Source organism: Polychytrium aggregatum (genome assembly GCF_025602895.1).
Source record: "Polychytrium aggregatum strain JEL109 chromosome Unknown BJ171scaffold_5, whole genome shotgun sequence".
NCBI classification, from domain to species: Eukaryota; Fungi; Chytridiomycota; class Chytridiomycetes; order Polychytriales; genus Polychytrium; species Polychytrium aggregatum.
Window position 1 is genome coordinate 332,387 of NW_026516207.1, and position 14,597 is coordinate 346,983.

General features: G+C 57.2%; 4 protein-coding genes and 1 non-coding gene across 5 annotated transcripts; 2 read left to right on the forward strand and 3 right to left on the reverse strand.

Moving 5' to 3' along the window:
• Positions 1–60: 60 nt before the first annotated feature.
• On the reverse strand, positions 61–2,423 carry BJ171DRAFT_235319 (uncharacterized protein). Its single transcript, XM_053106572.1, has 11 exons — positions 2,339–2,423; positions 2,123–2,175; positions 1,917–1,992; positions 1,699–1,734; positions 1,415–1,499; positions 1,244–1,268; positions 1,021–1,117; positions 839–879; positions 695–734; positions 349–434; positions 61–171 (listed from the first exon to the last, which is right to left on the reverse strand). Exons 1-11 carry the CDS (start codon positions 2,357–2,359, stop codon positions 99–101), a joined length of 633 nt encoding a protein of 210 aa, XP_052970225.1. The 5' UTR covers positions 2,360–2,423; the 3' UTR covers positions 61–98.
• A 153-nt stretch (positions 2,424–2,576) lies between these two features.
• BJ171DRAFT_235402 (uncharacterized protein) lies at positions 2,577–4,160 on the reverse strand. Its single transcript, XM_053106573.1, has 3 exons — positions 4,032–4,160; positions 3,849–3,936; positions 2,577–3,699 (listed from the first exon to the last, which is right to left on the reverse strand). Exons 1-3 carry the CDS (start codon positions 4,119–4,121, stop codon positions 2,732–2,734), a joined length of 1,146 nt encoding a protein of 381 aa, XP_052970226.1. The 5' UTR covers positions 4,122–4,160; the 3' UTR covers positions 2,577–2,731.
• Positions 4,161–4,600: 440 nt separating this feature from the next.
• BJ171DRAFT_t48 lies at positions 4,601–4,671 on the forward strand. The gene has a single exon. It is a non-coding gene; the product is annotated as a tRNA-Gly (tRNA).
• A 324-nt stretch (positions 4,672–4,995) lies between these two features.
• Positions 4,996–9,690, forward strand: BJ171DRAFT_438436 (uncharacterized protein). The gene is made up of 3 exons (XM_053107998.1): positions 4,996–5,540; positions 5,609–6,773; positions 6,895–9,690. The coding sequence occupies exons 1-3, from the start codon at positions 5,148–5,150 to the stop codon at positions 9,498–9,500; spliced, it is 4,164 nt and encodes a 1,387-aa protein (XP_052970227.1). The 5' UTR covers positions 4,996–5,147; the 3' UTR covers positions 9,501–9,690.
• Positions 9,691–9,705: 15 nt separating this feature from the next.
• BJ171DRAFT_595957 (male sterility protein-domain-containing protein) lies at positions 9,706–14,519 on the reverse strand. Its single transcript, XM_053114642.1, has 11 exons — positions 14,080–14,519; positions 13,932–13,991; positions 13,570–13,742; positions 13,476–13,488; positions 13,323–13,401; positions 13,044–13,193; positions 12,783–12,959; positions 12,383–12,711; positions 10,898–12,240; positions 10,581–10,773; positions 9,706–10,412 (listed from the first exon to the last, which is right to left on the reverse strand). The coding sequence occupies exons 1-11, from the start codon at positions 14,478–14,480 to the stop codon at positions 10,064–10,066; spliced, it is 3,267 nt and encodes a 1,088-aa protein (XP_052970228.1). The 5' UTR covers positions 14,481–14,519; the 3' UTR covers positions 9,706–10,063.
• Between the last annotated feature and the right edge of the window lie 78 nt (positions 14,520–14,597).

The window sequence follows — 14,597 nt, forward strand, 5'->3', positions numbered from 1 at the left end:
GAGGGGAAGACTTTGTCCATAAATCCTGCCGTGTGGCTGCTCAATCCCGCTATCACCTCGCCCTGGCCGTCGGATGTGCTGCCTCCGCGACTACCAAGCTAGTCACTGAGCTGGTCCTTTGGCCGCTGGTCAGGATGGGCCAGCAGCGAAATCACTCGCCATTGAGCTTGCCTGGATAGGGGAATGTGTCGCAGATAGTAGAGTCAGGGGTGGTCGCACGCCGGAATTGGGCGAAAGCAGACCCATAGCGACGTTGGTATCCGTTGTGAAAGCGCCGGCGGCAGTCAATTCGGCTGACAAAGGCAGAAGCATCGCGGAGATTGTTCGGAGCGAGATCGGACAACTTACGTGCGCTTTGAGGCTGTGAAGCAGTACCCTTCTCCGGTGCGAGACGACCAGTGGTTGTGTAAACTATTGAGAGCCAGGTCGATGGACTACGTGGCATCAAATGGAGGGGAGCGGATGATCGATATCAACAGGGGTGACTCTATCGTTGGAGCCGCTGATCGGCTGGAAGCTGTAAATCACGCGGTGTCCACGAAAAGCATCCAGGCCGGCAAACGGAGCAGATGCGGATCGCGAGCGATGCTCTGTCCGGACTTTGGGATTGATACTGAGTTGCGGTGCCTAGTCCTCGAGCTCAAGCGTCGATCCAAAACAAACGGGACAAGTGCGGCGGATGAAAAGTACTTACAGTTACCTCAGGGTCATTTATATCGCTGCACAAAATCAGACTGAGGATGGACCTGTGTGAGTACAGGTGCGGTTTGCCAGGCAAGAGGCCGTGGATATCCTTCACATCCTCTGCTAGAACTCTGCATGGCTCTGACAGACTCACTAGTCGACAAAAACATTGTCATATTTCTGAATCGCTGGAGACTGCTCCGACGATAGGAAATGGCATCCAAGAGAAAGCAAAGCTGGTGAGTTCAATTGTATCCGAACGGTGCCGTAGCTCCATATTCCGGGCTCCATCGCCGTCATTGTCGTCATGGTCATCGTCAGGTCGGTCGTGCCTACCTGTTCCAGGCTTTCAAGTGTCGGTGCTTTCGATCTGGCATAGACAACGATGATACGAAGGATTCCTTCCTGTGAAGTCTTGGGGATATGATCTTTCCTGTGTCGTGCGAGACCGTCAGGGCGGGAACAAGTCTCGAGTCGCGGGCCATGTCCGTAGTTGACGGAGATCTAGAGTTATGAGGCTCGATCCGCATCGAGTCCCTCGTGTTTGCCAGAGACTTACACGGAGGTAATACACGAGCTAAGGTCTTGAGGATCCAGCCATGGCAGCCCGGAGGGAGTAGAAGAAGCGGGCAGTATATTTAATGACATGCATTTGGGGGAGGACGATACAATACGAGTGCCAGAAAGTGGGAACAGAGAGATGCGCAACATCCACGCCACCCGGACTCACCGCAGTGGGCGATTCTCTCCGGAAACGGCCGTAATAGCTGCATCGCCTGATTGAATTTCTCGATATCCGTGGTGGGATGGAGTTCCTGGTGATAGCAAGAGTACTAGTTAATGCCCCATTTCTGGACTTTTGCTTACCGCGCCACTTGATATCCTGGCTCTACTGCCAGGAGGCCTCGAGGATGGGTGCCGGGAGCTCTTGGGGATAGACTGGGGATAGACTGGGGATAGACTGGAGATATACTGGAGATAGACTGAAGAGGCAGGCTACATTGCGGACCTTACCCAGAACACCTCCAGAGCGAGATTGAGGATACCGAACTGATCGAGAAATGGAGGAACACGGAAAGAGACACAGGCATGAGCATGAATATAGACATGAGTATGAGTATGTGTGCAGAGGGACGGAGTGGCGTCGCCTCCAAGCTGAATGAGAGCGAAAGGCGAGCGGACTCGGGGTTTGGATGCCGTATCGCAAGGGCGAGCCAAGCCAAAGAACTTGCCTGGTGGTTTGGACTGAAGGAGTGCTTTTGATGCACAAACATCATCAGGTCCTCTCGGATAGCCTCCCAATAGGTCCTGTGGGACATGGATCAGAACATGCTGCATCGTCGCTGGGATACTGGATGGCGTCGACCTCCTTCCTGCATATCGATCAAGGGGTCGGTGTCGCTCCACGAATGCAATCGAGCCACACTATGTGCCTCACATTTGATTGAAATGACCAGTCTGGACTTCGGCCGAGGTGTCCAGGCAGAATATCTAGGACACAGAAGCAGGTAATGGGGTGGGCATACGCCGCAGAAGGGTTGGGAGTCGGGAGAGACGAGGTTCAGGGATGCGCATGATCAGCCAGACACCGATGTGTCCTCCGGGATCCGGCAGACCATCGGTGCGTCCTCGGAGCCTATGCGTCGAGGCTTACGATGGTCTCTGGGCAGGGCATCTTGGAAACCACACGGCGGGGAAGGGCTGGTTGTCGGTGACGACGGCGATGGCGACGATGACGACCAGGAGAGCCAGTCCGGACGAAGGCAGGACGATGCGAGAGTCGCCTGATCGAGCGCGGATCGAGCCGGCTGGATCCGCATTGTCATGGCTCACGAACCCACCCAGCCCAAGAGTACACCCGGGATCGCTTTGGAAGCAGGATGTCCTCGCAGTATCAGAGAATCAGCGCCAGGTAGAGCGCATGTATTGTGGAGGCGACAGCGGGAGACAAGGTCGAGAACCCGCACCTGCCCTGCCTGCTGTCGGATGTGCCCACATAAACGAGGGAATATGGTCAAACTAGCATCGTGTGAGGATACTCGCCGCTCTATACAACGGCCATCCAGAAGAGAGCAGCAACGGTGCAGAACAGCACAGACAGCAGGCTCTGGCCCAGTGCACTCGGCGCACCCCACGAGTTGGCCGTGGACGGCAGATTGAGAAAGTTGAGATTGGTTGAGGCTGCAAACTCGCGCGACCGGAAGACGCAGACCTCGTCGTGGGAGCATCCGGAAACCACATAGAGCTGGGACGAGGCCTGGGGGAAGAATAGCTTGATGTACCGGTTGAAGACCAGAGCGCGCTGCAGCCGGTTCTGGCCCTGCGCAACGGCCGCGCATGAGCTGTCCAGCACAGACGACGTCGACACATCCTGATCCCCAACCATATAAGTGGTCTTTTGGCTCAGGTACTGCGAAACAATCGACGGTCCTGAGAACTGCGACATGTATGTTGGAGGACTCTGGAGTTGCAGGCCGTCCAGCCCATACTTGTCCGAGTTGTAGCTGGAACAAGAGGCGCTCGAGCCATAGTTGCTATCAAAGTCGCTGTTGCTGAGGGTGCAGCTCGAGGGCTGGCAGGCCGATGATATGGCCTTGAAGGACATTTTACTGGCGACCCTGTGGTTGTCGAGGTAGAGGTAGCTGCCTGGGGCACTGATAACAAAGCTGACGGCTGTGTTGAGCTTGGACGACAGGGCAACGGTCGAGGAGCCCAGGTAGCGCTGCACAAACTGACCGCCAGCCGAGTTGCCGACGATATAGATCTGACCCAGGTTGGAGAAGCTGGACCTTGCTGTCTGGAGTAGGCGGTCAACCACGGTGAAGGAATATATCGACGACAGTTGGGTGCTGGGGGTGCCTTGCTGCCAGCCATTGCAGTCGAACATCAGCGTTTTGGGCTGGACGGGAATGGAGTCATCACAAGCAAAGTATGGGGCGATGACGGCGATGGATGAGTCGTATGAAGTCAGGGAAACCATGTTGTTGAATGTGGTCTCGACATCGCCGGCAATTCCTATTGGGTTGGGGAGTGGACGGTGCGAGGGGTGAGCGGCGGTCAGCATCGGGCCAAAGGGGGCTCGGGTGCGCCGGATGTGAGAGTCGCTCAGGTCCAGGGGACACACGAGACAGGACAGGACGGCTCTTGGCCAGCCAACAACCAACCATGTATCGCGAGAAAGAGCGTCTTGATGGATGAACTTGGGGTGTTGATATTGACGCTCGAGGCATATGGGAACGAGTAGACTGTGTTCTGGCGAAGTCACGAAGGCGGGGAATGAGCCGAGGGGCCACCCAACAGCAGGAGATGGGACTGGCGGCCCAGACCAGGTTTGCTGACAGACATACCACTGGGAGATAGCTGAGGGTTGGATCGGCGAGCACTCCGGTTTGTACAAAGCTGAGGACAGACAAGACCGACAAGACAGAGAACTTCATTGCGGCAGGGAGATGAGCAACGACAGCGGGATACGGCAGGCGGGGCGACGAGAGAAGGGGGGGGAGAATGCTCGAATTTATCGGGGCATGAGCCTGGAAAAGAGATGAGCAAGCAGAATCGGGGACAGCCAATAATGCTCGGGGGTGGACCATCCAACGCGGGACCCTGGGCCAGGCTGAGGCTTTGTCGCTGGGCTGGTGGGCTGACGGTCTTGGCAGCCTCGTTTGGTTGGCGCCACAGCAAAGACTCGAGGTTCGCACAGAGGTGGCGGCGCTGCCATGGGCGGCTGCCAAGAAACGAGCACCAAGGTGGCGCTGGAGGGACCAGCGGCAGCGGCAGCGACAGTGCCAATGGCAAATGCAATGGATGCGACGACGGATACAACCATGGACGCAACAACAACAGCGGCGACAACAGCGACGACAACAGCGGACGACCACTGGGTCACGACGGCCGAGGCAAGATCGGTCTTTATTCAGCATGGTTGGTCCAGTGGTAGAATTGCCGCCTGCCACGCGGCAGACCCGGGTTCGATTCCCGGACCATGCACTCGCTCTTTTTTCCATGTTCTGCCTCTTCCTTTTGCCCATGTCAACCACCGCTGCAGCCACCCCGTTTCATCTCTTGAACGCATGTAGCATCTCGAGACTGTGCACTCCTTGCCTTTTGAACGGGCTGTGATTTTGCAGCTTTCTTTGCAATGCGATTCGTCCAAGAATGAGCAGGTCGTTGGCGGAGACGGGGGAATCAAACTGCGGATGCTTCTCGGCGAGTACCCACCACAGACCAATCCCCACTCCCGGATCAGGCAAAACTTCTGCAGCGCCGAACTGGTCCGATTTGGAATGTGCCTCTGTTTCTGTGCCCCAAACACGGCTCTTGGCCCTAAAGCCACCTCGCAGTGGCGTATCTGCCAGGCTCGAGGGGGGAGGGAGCAAAACGCAAATCCCCCCTACAAATAGACCCCGGCCAAGCCAGCCAACCTCTGCCCTCGGCCCTTGCTTCTCGATCCTCCGAATGGTACCATGCCGTCCGAGAGCGCTTACGTTTGCGATGCACATGGCAAGCGCCATGATTTCTTTCTATCGTACCGCGTGGCCACCGACTCCGAAACTGTCAATGCCCTCAAGAATTTGCTCGTGCGCATCTCCAAGCGCCGCTTCGGACAGTCTGTTTCTGTTTTCCATGACGTGGACTGTCTGGGCGATGCCCGCAGCTGGCGCGAAGGGTTCCTCGGAGCCCTCCCGCACAGCTCGGTCATTCTCCTGCTTGTCAGCAAGGGCTCGATGCAAATCATGAAGAACAAGATCGAGGCGAAGCAGGAGGATAACGTCGTATTGGAGATTGACAAATCCCTCGACTTGATGGACGGCGGCAAGGCTGCTGTGCTGCCGCTGTGCGTCGATACCTCCACCGAGGTAGGCCAGAGTGCTCCCTGCAGGTCAGTTGTCGTCCATCGACTTATCTGATTGCTGCCGCTGGACAGGGCTCGTTCGTGTCATTCAGACCTTACCTGGTGCCTCTGCCGGCGACGCTTGACTTTGAGCGCCTGAACGCTGTCCTGGCACGCATGAACCAGGTCCAGATGTATGGGTATTGCCCTGATCGCCCTCATCGGCGACTCTATCGTCTGCTGTCGCTGCTTCGTCCCGTCACCGTCGATCCCGCCACAGCCGCTGCGCTCGACGCCATGTTCTTCCCAGACTCGACCCGTCTCGTCTTCACCGACCACCTCGACCAGCTGCTCAAGACCGTCACCCTCACTGGGCGGTCCGTCGTCAGCGGCATGGGGGGCATGGGCAAGTCGACACTTGCGCGTCAGTTTCTGCAGTTCATGATGGGGAAACTGAGGGCCTGCAACCAGGACAGCCTCGATACCCTTGCTCGCGACTCGGTTGGGATCAAGCCCCAGTACTCGCATGTATACTGGGTCGACTGCAGCACCGAATTGGCTGTGATGGAGAGCTTCGGCCGGATCCTTCCTGGCGTCGACAAAGACGAGCTCAAGGAGCAAACAGCCGCCTTCCTGGGTGCTACCCACGGCTATTTGCTGGTCCTCGACAACGTTGACGATATTGCTCTCGCCAACTCGGTATTTGAGCACTCCAAGCGCCATGGATTCGGGGGCGATGTCGTTATCACCACCCGTCTCCCGACTCTGCCGACCGGAAACCTGGTGGCTGCTCTCAAGCTTGGCTCTCCCGAGTTCGTCCAGGAACCACTGAATCTAGCCTCGTGGCCGCAAGACATCACGCACCAGTATCTTCTCTCGACCTGTCCGCTGCTCGCGAGGAGAGTCACGAGCAGCGGGTCCAAGGAACTCTTTGGGAATATTGTCTCCCGCATTGGTGGCTATCCAATAGTCATCCAAGCCTTGGCTGCTTATGTCGAAAGCAACGATCCTCCGCTCGCTGAAATGGAATCCGAGTTCACCGAAGCACTTGGGGAGGGCGAGGATGATGACGACAGCGGCAGCCGAGCATCGCTCACAGCAATCGTGAAACTGTCGCTCGCCTCGCTCGAAGATAGAGAAGGCAAGCCGGGCATAGCCGCCTGCAAGCTGTTTGGGGCCATCAGTACAGTGGCTCCAACGGAAATCCCCCTCCATCTGCTCAAGGGGCTCTCTGCCAATCTTACAAGCGACTTTAGCGGTGAGATTCGCTTGTTCGTGCTGCGAGTGACTTCCGCGCTGTGTTTTGCTGCAGCTGCAGCTGTTGCATAGACTCGGTCGATTGCCCAGTGGCTTACCTTCCCTTGGCCGATTTACACCAGCCACCAAGCTGGTGCAGCTGCTGTGTCGAAGCGGGCTGTTGCGCCGCGAGTCCGACGATAGCTACAGCACGCATTCTCTGATCCAGTTGGTTGCCTGGCGATACATTCAAAGTCACCCCAGCCTGTCCTTCCAAGAGATCCAAGACACAGTCGGCCGCACGCTCCTCGAGCTGATCAAGAAGCCTTTTGACCAGCGCTCCTTTGCCCTTGCTCGCCATCTCGAGCAGTACGCTTCGGTCGCCAGCCCAGGCGCCTACACCAAGAGCGAAGATGCCGATATCGAGCGGCGCGTGGGAGAGCTGGCGTACGCAATGGGGTTCTATGGACGAGCGGATCGGATCTTTGCGTCGAGTCTGAACAAGTCGATCCGATATTTCGGCACGCGAACGAACCAGGCCGTTGCCGATACCCTGCACTGCCAGGGCAATGTTGCCCTCAGCCGCGGGCAGTACGACAAAGCACTCACACTCTACCAGGAGTCTCTTTCTATCAAGACCCAGATCTATGGAGCCAGCGGACACGCAACTATCGCAGATACGCTCAATAATATTGGGCTTGTTGCGCGAAACCAAGGACAGTTCCAGCAGTCGGAGCGATATCTCCAGGAGGCTCTGGACATGTACCTCCTCGTGAACGGCACCCGCTGCCATCCCTCGGTGGCCGCGGCCCTGCACGGCCTTGGGAACCTGTGCTATAGTCATGGGCAGCTCAAGAAAGCCATGGATCACTTCCAAGAAGTGCTCGCGATCGAGATCGAGTCGCTTGGAACACGCAGCCACCCTCAAGTTGCCGACACCCTCAACGATCTGGGAAATGTAGCCTCCGATATGGGCCGCTATGCCGAAGCCACGGCCTATTATGAAGAAGCTCTGGAAATCAAAATCAAATGCCACGGTACCCGCAACCACCCGTCAATCTCCGAGACGCTTCAGAACCTTGGAATCGTCGCCCGCAGCCAAGGGCAGCTCGACCTGGCCCTGGCCCGGAGCCAGGAGGCCCTCGAGAATGTTGTGAATATCCAGGGGACCCGCATCCACAGCAGTGTCGCAGACCTGCAATGCAACATCGGACATATCTTGCATTCCCAGGGGCACTGGGAGAGCGCCTCGGAGTGCTTCCAAGAGTCTCTCGATATTCACACCAAAGTTCATGGAACGCGCGCACATCCTGCTGCCGTTTCGGCTGTGATGGGCATGGCGCAGATCATGACTTCTCGTGGGGACTATGCTGCTGCATCCCGCCACTACGAGGACGCCATCGACATCCTCCACCAGGCCTTTGGAACGAAACAGCATCCCTCGGTGGTCGAAGCCATCCACAACATCGGGAACCTTGACAAGCTTCAGGGTCGATACGAGCAGGCTCTCTCGCGCTATCAGGAGGCTCTGGCAATCAAAGTCGAGCTCCTTGGAACCCGAAAGCATCCAGATATAGCCACGATACTGATGAACATCGGAAGCGTTGAGAGCGCCCAAGGGCTGCCTGCCCTGGCACTCAAACATCACCAAGAAGCTTTGGACATTTACGTTGCTGCCTTTGGCACTCGCATCCACCCAGACGTGGCAGATGTTCTCGGAGCCATGGGCAACACGGCCTTTGGTGAACGAGACCTCGATGGTGCATACAAATACTACCAGGAATGTCTGGACACACACGTATCAATCCACGGCACCCGAACCCATCTCTCGGTGGCCACAGCGCTCCACAACATCGGAAGCGTGCAGAATCTCCGCGGCGACTTTGGCTCGGCTACGGAGTGCTTTCTGGAGGCCCTTGACATTTTCGCCAAAATCCACGGAACCAAGACCCACCCAAGCTTCGTGAACATCCTGACGAGCCTGGGCAACGCTGCCAAGGGACAGCACCAGCTTGACAAAGCACTGGGCTATTACCAGCAAGCCCTCGCCATAAAGCGCGAGTGCGGCACCGCAGAAGATCTCATGGCGTCTGTCCTTCTGAGCACCATGGCCAAGATTGAGGAGGACCAAGACCAACAGTCGGAAGCACGCAGATACTACGAAGAATCGCTGGATGTGCTCAAGACACTGGGTGCCCTGGAGAGCGAGCTTGCCGCCGAGGTGTGCATGGGTGTGGCCCGATTGGCTATCCAGCAGGGCCGCATCGCTGCCCAGCAGAGACAGCTTGAAGATGCCCGTGCGCATTTTGAGCGAGTTCTCAGATTGTGCGCAGGTGCCTTTGGTACACAGCCGCATCCATTTACCGCCCAGGTCCTCTGTGAGCTCGCATTGGTTCTCGAGATGCAGGGCCAATACCAGCTTGCGGCTGAGCGTTGCCAAGAGGCACTGTCGATTCGCAAGCTCGCTCTCGGCGAGGAGCATCCGCAGGTCGGTGCGGTGCTGCAGCAGCTCAAGTCGGTTATGGACAAAGCAGCTCGAGCCGAACCAAGGGAAGCTGGCTTAGACAAAGCAGTACCGACTGAAGCGTCCAAACCAGAAGAGCCGGAGGAACACGAGCGAGAAGTGCAAGAAGCACACAACGAGCCGGAGAGGCAGGAGGAGCCAGAACCGCATGAAGAGCACGAGCAAGAATATTTGGACGAAGATGCTGTGGAGGAAAGCACATCGGGGTGGTGTGTGGTAGCGTGAGTGTTTCCAAGCGAAACGGACCACTCTGGCTCTGCTTTTGTTGGACATTTTCCTTTGACTCAAATACACACGATCGGCTCAAGTACATCGGCATTCGCCTCTCGGAAGCAGAGTAAGAGTCAGGCATCCGGCTGCCTTGCCTGAGGTTCACTCGACACTTTCGTTGGCTCCACCCACACCAACGAAGGGGCAATAGACAGTCCAGTCAATATCAATTTGCTGTATTTGGGTGATAGAGCGGCTCAGTAGCTGAAAAGGAAACGAAGGATATGAGGAGAAGCTGAGGCGGTCATGGGACTGATAAGAAATTGGAGAGACACGAGCGAAATGGGGAGGGGGCAAGAACGCGTGGATTGGAAAGGGGAGGAGACACCGCCAGCATCGGTGCTGACGCAAGAAATGAAAGAGGTGAGGAGACAATACATCGTCAAGGGCAAGATCTGGGCAAGCCCAGTTTGGAGTGTACGACAGCGTGACGCTACGGGTCGCTGCCGCTCGTTATGAGCGAGTCCGGTAAATGAGAAAGAGTCCAGCGGCAAGGGTGGTTGGAGTGATCTTGGCGATCAGTGGCGACCAGTGCGACTGAAGATGGGGACTTCGGGATACTCCTCTTCCCTGAGGCTGCTCGACGGGAATTTGGGCTCGTCCAGGAAACGTGCAAAATACAGGTAGTTGAGACTCTTCTTGGCGACCATGGTAATGGAGGGGCAGGGGGTCGGGTAGATCGAGCGAGTGTTGGTGTTGTCGACCTGCATGGACATATCCATCATCATATGCATGAGCGGGAACAGGGCGTTGTTCTCGATGGACGGATTGGCCTCGAGGAGGGTCTTGAACTGCTCGCGCGTCTCGAAGAGGACAGGCCAGCCGTGAGCGTTGGCGATCTCGAAGAGCTTAGTCTCGGAGATGACACTGGCGTGGGAGTGTGAGTGTGAGTGAGCGAGTGGTTGAGTGGTTGAGTGTTTGAGTGAGTGAGTGAGTGGTTGAGTGAGTGAGTGAGTAATCAGAGTCGGAATACACCATCCACACTACAACACACCACACCACATCGCACTTCACACCACATCACACATTCCTTACCTGTGCTCCGAGTCGCTGATGTGGAACACAAACTTGGACAGGGCCTCCTCCGAACCGACAATCTCGGTAACCACCTTGGCGACGTGGTCGACGGGATCCATAGTGATGGTGACGGGAGTGGCGTGCGAGGGAGCAACGCCGAGCTGGATGCATCCCTTGACATATCGCCAGATGTAGTCATCGGTGTTGCATGCTGGTGGTGGTGGAGCGGATGTGCGTTAGCGTGTGCCTGTGTCGCCAGGCAAACAAGGAGCATCGATTCATGGCCGAGCCATGGAACGAATCCGACTCTCCACCACACCGTATCAACAACTTACCTCCATAGCGAGTGTCGCCAACGATACCAGCTGGGCGAATGATCGTTACCGGCACTCCCCTCGATCGTGCCTTGTTGACCAGCTGCTCAGAGACCCACTTGGTCTGCGAATAGCCGCCAGAGATGTTCCAGGCCGAGTGGATCGCCTCCTTGAGAGGTTCTTTGGAGTTCTTGACTATGGGAACCGTGCCGATGGTCGAGATGTAGTGGAGTACCTTCAGGTGGTGCGTGGTGGCCAGTCGCAGGGCCGTCGCCGTGCCGAGGACGTTGGGTCCCTTGAGTCGCTCGTAGTTGAAGAGCCAGTGGACCTCGGCGCCGTTGTGGACAATCATGTCGGTCTCCTCGCTGATCTCCTTCCATTGGTCGTCCGAGAGTCCCCACTTGTCCTGCGACAGATCGCCGCGCAGACCAATGAATCGGTCTCGCACATCGTACCACGGATCGCCGGGCTTTCTCGACGCAATCACCAGCTTCGAGGCGTTGGAAAAGATACGGAGGAATGCCATTGTCTCGTTGTGAGCTCGAACCAGACAGTAGAACTTGGCGCGGGGGAACTTGTTGGCCAGTTCGAAGATGAGGAAGGCGCCGAGGAAGCCAGTGGCACCGGTCAGGACAATGCCCCGGACCTCCTTGGGATAGACAAACGGAGGGAGACCCTCGGCCGTCACACTCGCATCGTCGAGCTTGGCGGCCTCGGCAGCCAGATCAACAGTCGGGGGAATGAGGGGCTTGTCGTCGAGGATGTCGATCACGAGCTGGGCGACATCGAGCGGCGTCATTCCGTTCGACAGCAGGATCAGCGGCGAGATCTCGACATCAAACTCGTCCTTGATGGCAAGAGCGAGGCGACCGACACTCAGCGAGTCAAAACCGACACCGGCAATGTAGAAGTTGCGGCCGTCGAGCGCTTCGGCTTCAAGGATCCGACTTCCAAGAGTCGAGATTTTGATCGCGATGCGAGACAGAGCAGAGTCATCCACGTCCAGAGGGGGGTACTCGACCGACTTGCCATAGAGACCCACGTTCTCGGCGATGCGCCTGAGCTTCTTGAGGTCGCGCTTGCCCGAGTCGTTGAAGGGGACTTCGTGGAGTTCGAAGCAGTTGTGGATCGGGAACTTGGCGACGTTCTTGAGGGCAAAGACATCCTGGGCCATCTGGAGAATCTCGGCGGGAGTCATGTAGACCTCGGATCCCTTCCTGGGGACGTAAAGCATCACGATCTTCTTCTCGGAGGTTTGGACAAAGGTGCAATCGGAAATGATCCGGCTCATATGCTCGTTGGCCAGTTCCTCGAGGGCGTTGAGGTCGACGTAAACACCGTTGACCTTGATCTTCTGGCCGAATCTGGCGGTGTGAGATTCGGCAGCCAGTGTGGTATTGGGACGCAAGGCGGGTGCAATCAATTGGGTCAGTCGATGTCCAGCTTGATCAATCTATGGCTCGCAAACCATCGCCCCGCCACAGCTCACTCAAAACGCCAGCTCACCTTCCGATCACAGTGAATTCTCTCTCTCCAGCCATCTCGACCCAGTCCATGGTGCAGACACGAGGCGAGCCATCAGGGAGGAAGCCAAAGGGAGCCAGCTTATCGCTGGGGTCAGAGTTAACAAAGTTGGGGTGGTCACGGATCGGATCGTCCTTGTCGACAGCGAAAACGAGGATGCCATGGCTCGAGGTGCTGCGGTCGAGGAGGTTGCCCTCCTCGTCGAGAAGGAGACATCGGACCCCGGGCTTCTTGATGCTGTACACAAGTTTGCTGGGATTCGGGTCCGTTGGCTTCAGCACAAGGGTAGAGAGCGCTCCGATGACACCGGTCTGGGAGAATAGACGGAGCGATTAACCAGGGCCCACGCAACAAGGCGATCGCTGTTCAGTTTCAAACGTACCTCGCTGGATCCGTAAGCGCATTGGACCAGAGCATTTGGACAGAGCTCTCTGGCTTGGCGGACGAGCGAGAGCGGCACGAGCTCTGAGCCGAGACTCAACTTTCTGGTTTTCGTCCACGAAATGTTGCGATACTTGGAGACAGCAACACGGAAGAACATCTTGACGAACGAAGGGGGCTGCCGGAGAAAGTGGTCGCCTTAGTACGGAATCCGGGCTCGAGTCGCACGCCATGTGTCTTTGGCTGGTGGCTGCTGACCTACCGAGAAGAAGAACTCGAGGCCTTCGTTCATGAGTCCAATGACACTCTCAGACTTTTCGATGGGGTTGGGTGTAGGCTTGGCGAACCAAACCGAGCTTCTGGTGTTGAAAGCAATGACAAAGCACCAAAGCGGGATTGAAAACGAGGGAGCCTGTGCATGGGTGTATGGTGATCGGCAATGAGGTCCTTGGCATTTCGGAAGCCTACGATCGATGGCTCCGGGTGTGTTGGGGCTGGACTCGGCCACATGGAATGCCCATTCAAGGAAGGCAACACCTACCTGGAAGATTCCTGTCGAGCCCTTGAAGAATGCCATGTTTGGACGGCTCGGTTCGATAGATCGATGGGATACCGGGTAGCTGCAAGGCCATGATATGTCAGTGCACTGCAGCCAGTGGAGACGAGCGATGCGGGCGAATTGAGCGAGACTCACGTTTTGGGCACACCTGTGAGAGGATCGTGTACAATGGAGCGAGTGAGTACACGAAGCTCGAGTGCTGCAGACATGAAATGCAGCAGAACCGTACCTGTGGTGCCGGAGGTGCTCATATAGGCAATGTAGTCGTCCAGAGGCTGACACACGCTGATAGACGGCGACGGAATGTCGGCCAGCTGCGGGAGGTTGCCAGCGTCGATGGCCTCAAGGCCAGCAACGCGGCCGGGCTTGACGTAGTGATAGAGGACGAACTTCATCTTGAGTCTGCCCAAGCGACGGCAATGGGAGCGACAGTAAGCAACAGGCAACTGCAGCGGCTTGGGTGACGGCCGGGTTCGGTACCGCAGAGTGGCACCACGGACTGCACCGCACCGACTGCACCGACTGCACCGCACCGCACCGCACCACAGACCGGCATATGCGGCCCCATGAAATTAGCAGCAGGCAACCCACCGCTCGGATAGAGCTTTGCGAACCGCCGAAGGCCAGTTGAGACCAAGGTTGATGACTCTCCTGAAGGCCGGAACCAAAGGCTGTTGGTCAGATGTCAACTCAGGAACATGCTGATTGCTGTTGGCGATACCGCACACGAGCCGCTTACTTTCCGAGCATCCAGATGGCCATCGAGTAGAACGCCCAGTGCGACTCGGCCTCGCAGTAGAGGGCAACGACTTCGTGGTCTTCGTCGTCCCATCCGGGCAGAGCCTTGAGGCCCTGGGCAATCGAGTATGCCCGCTGCCACAACTGAAGGTAGGTGTATCGCTCGAGCACGCCGTTCTCGAGGGTCAAGATGGCGAGCGCATTGGGCTCTTCCTGGGCCGTCTTGATGATTGCTTCGACAGGGTGCACCCACGGGTCGAACAGGTCCATCGTTGGCACAAAGTTGGGCTGGGTTGATGGTGCCTGGGGGACGACGACAGAGGAGGCATCCTCGGGCGCCTCGCGGACAGATGCTGAGCCCGCGGACCCCCCGAAGCAGCAGGAGAGAGCCTTGAAGACCATGTCGGCAGGCTGCGGGATGAGGAGGCAGATGCGATGGAGACAGAGCAGGTCCAAGGCGAGCAACAGCCGTGAGGGGCGGCAGAGGAGCCTTTGGTCGCAGCTTTCCCGGACGGCGCT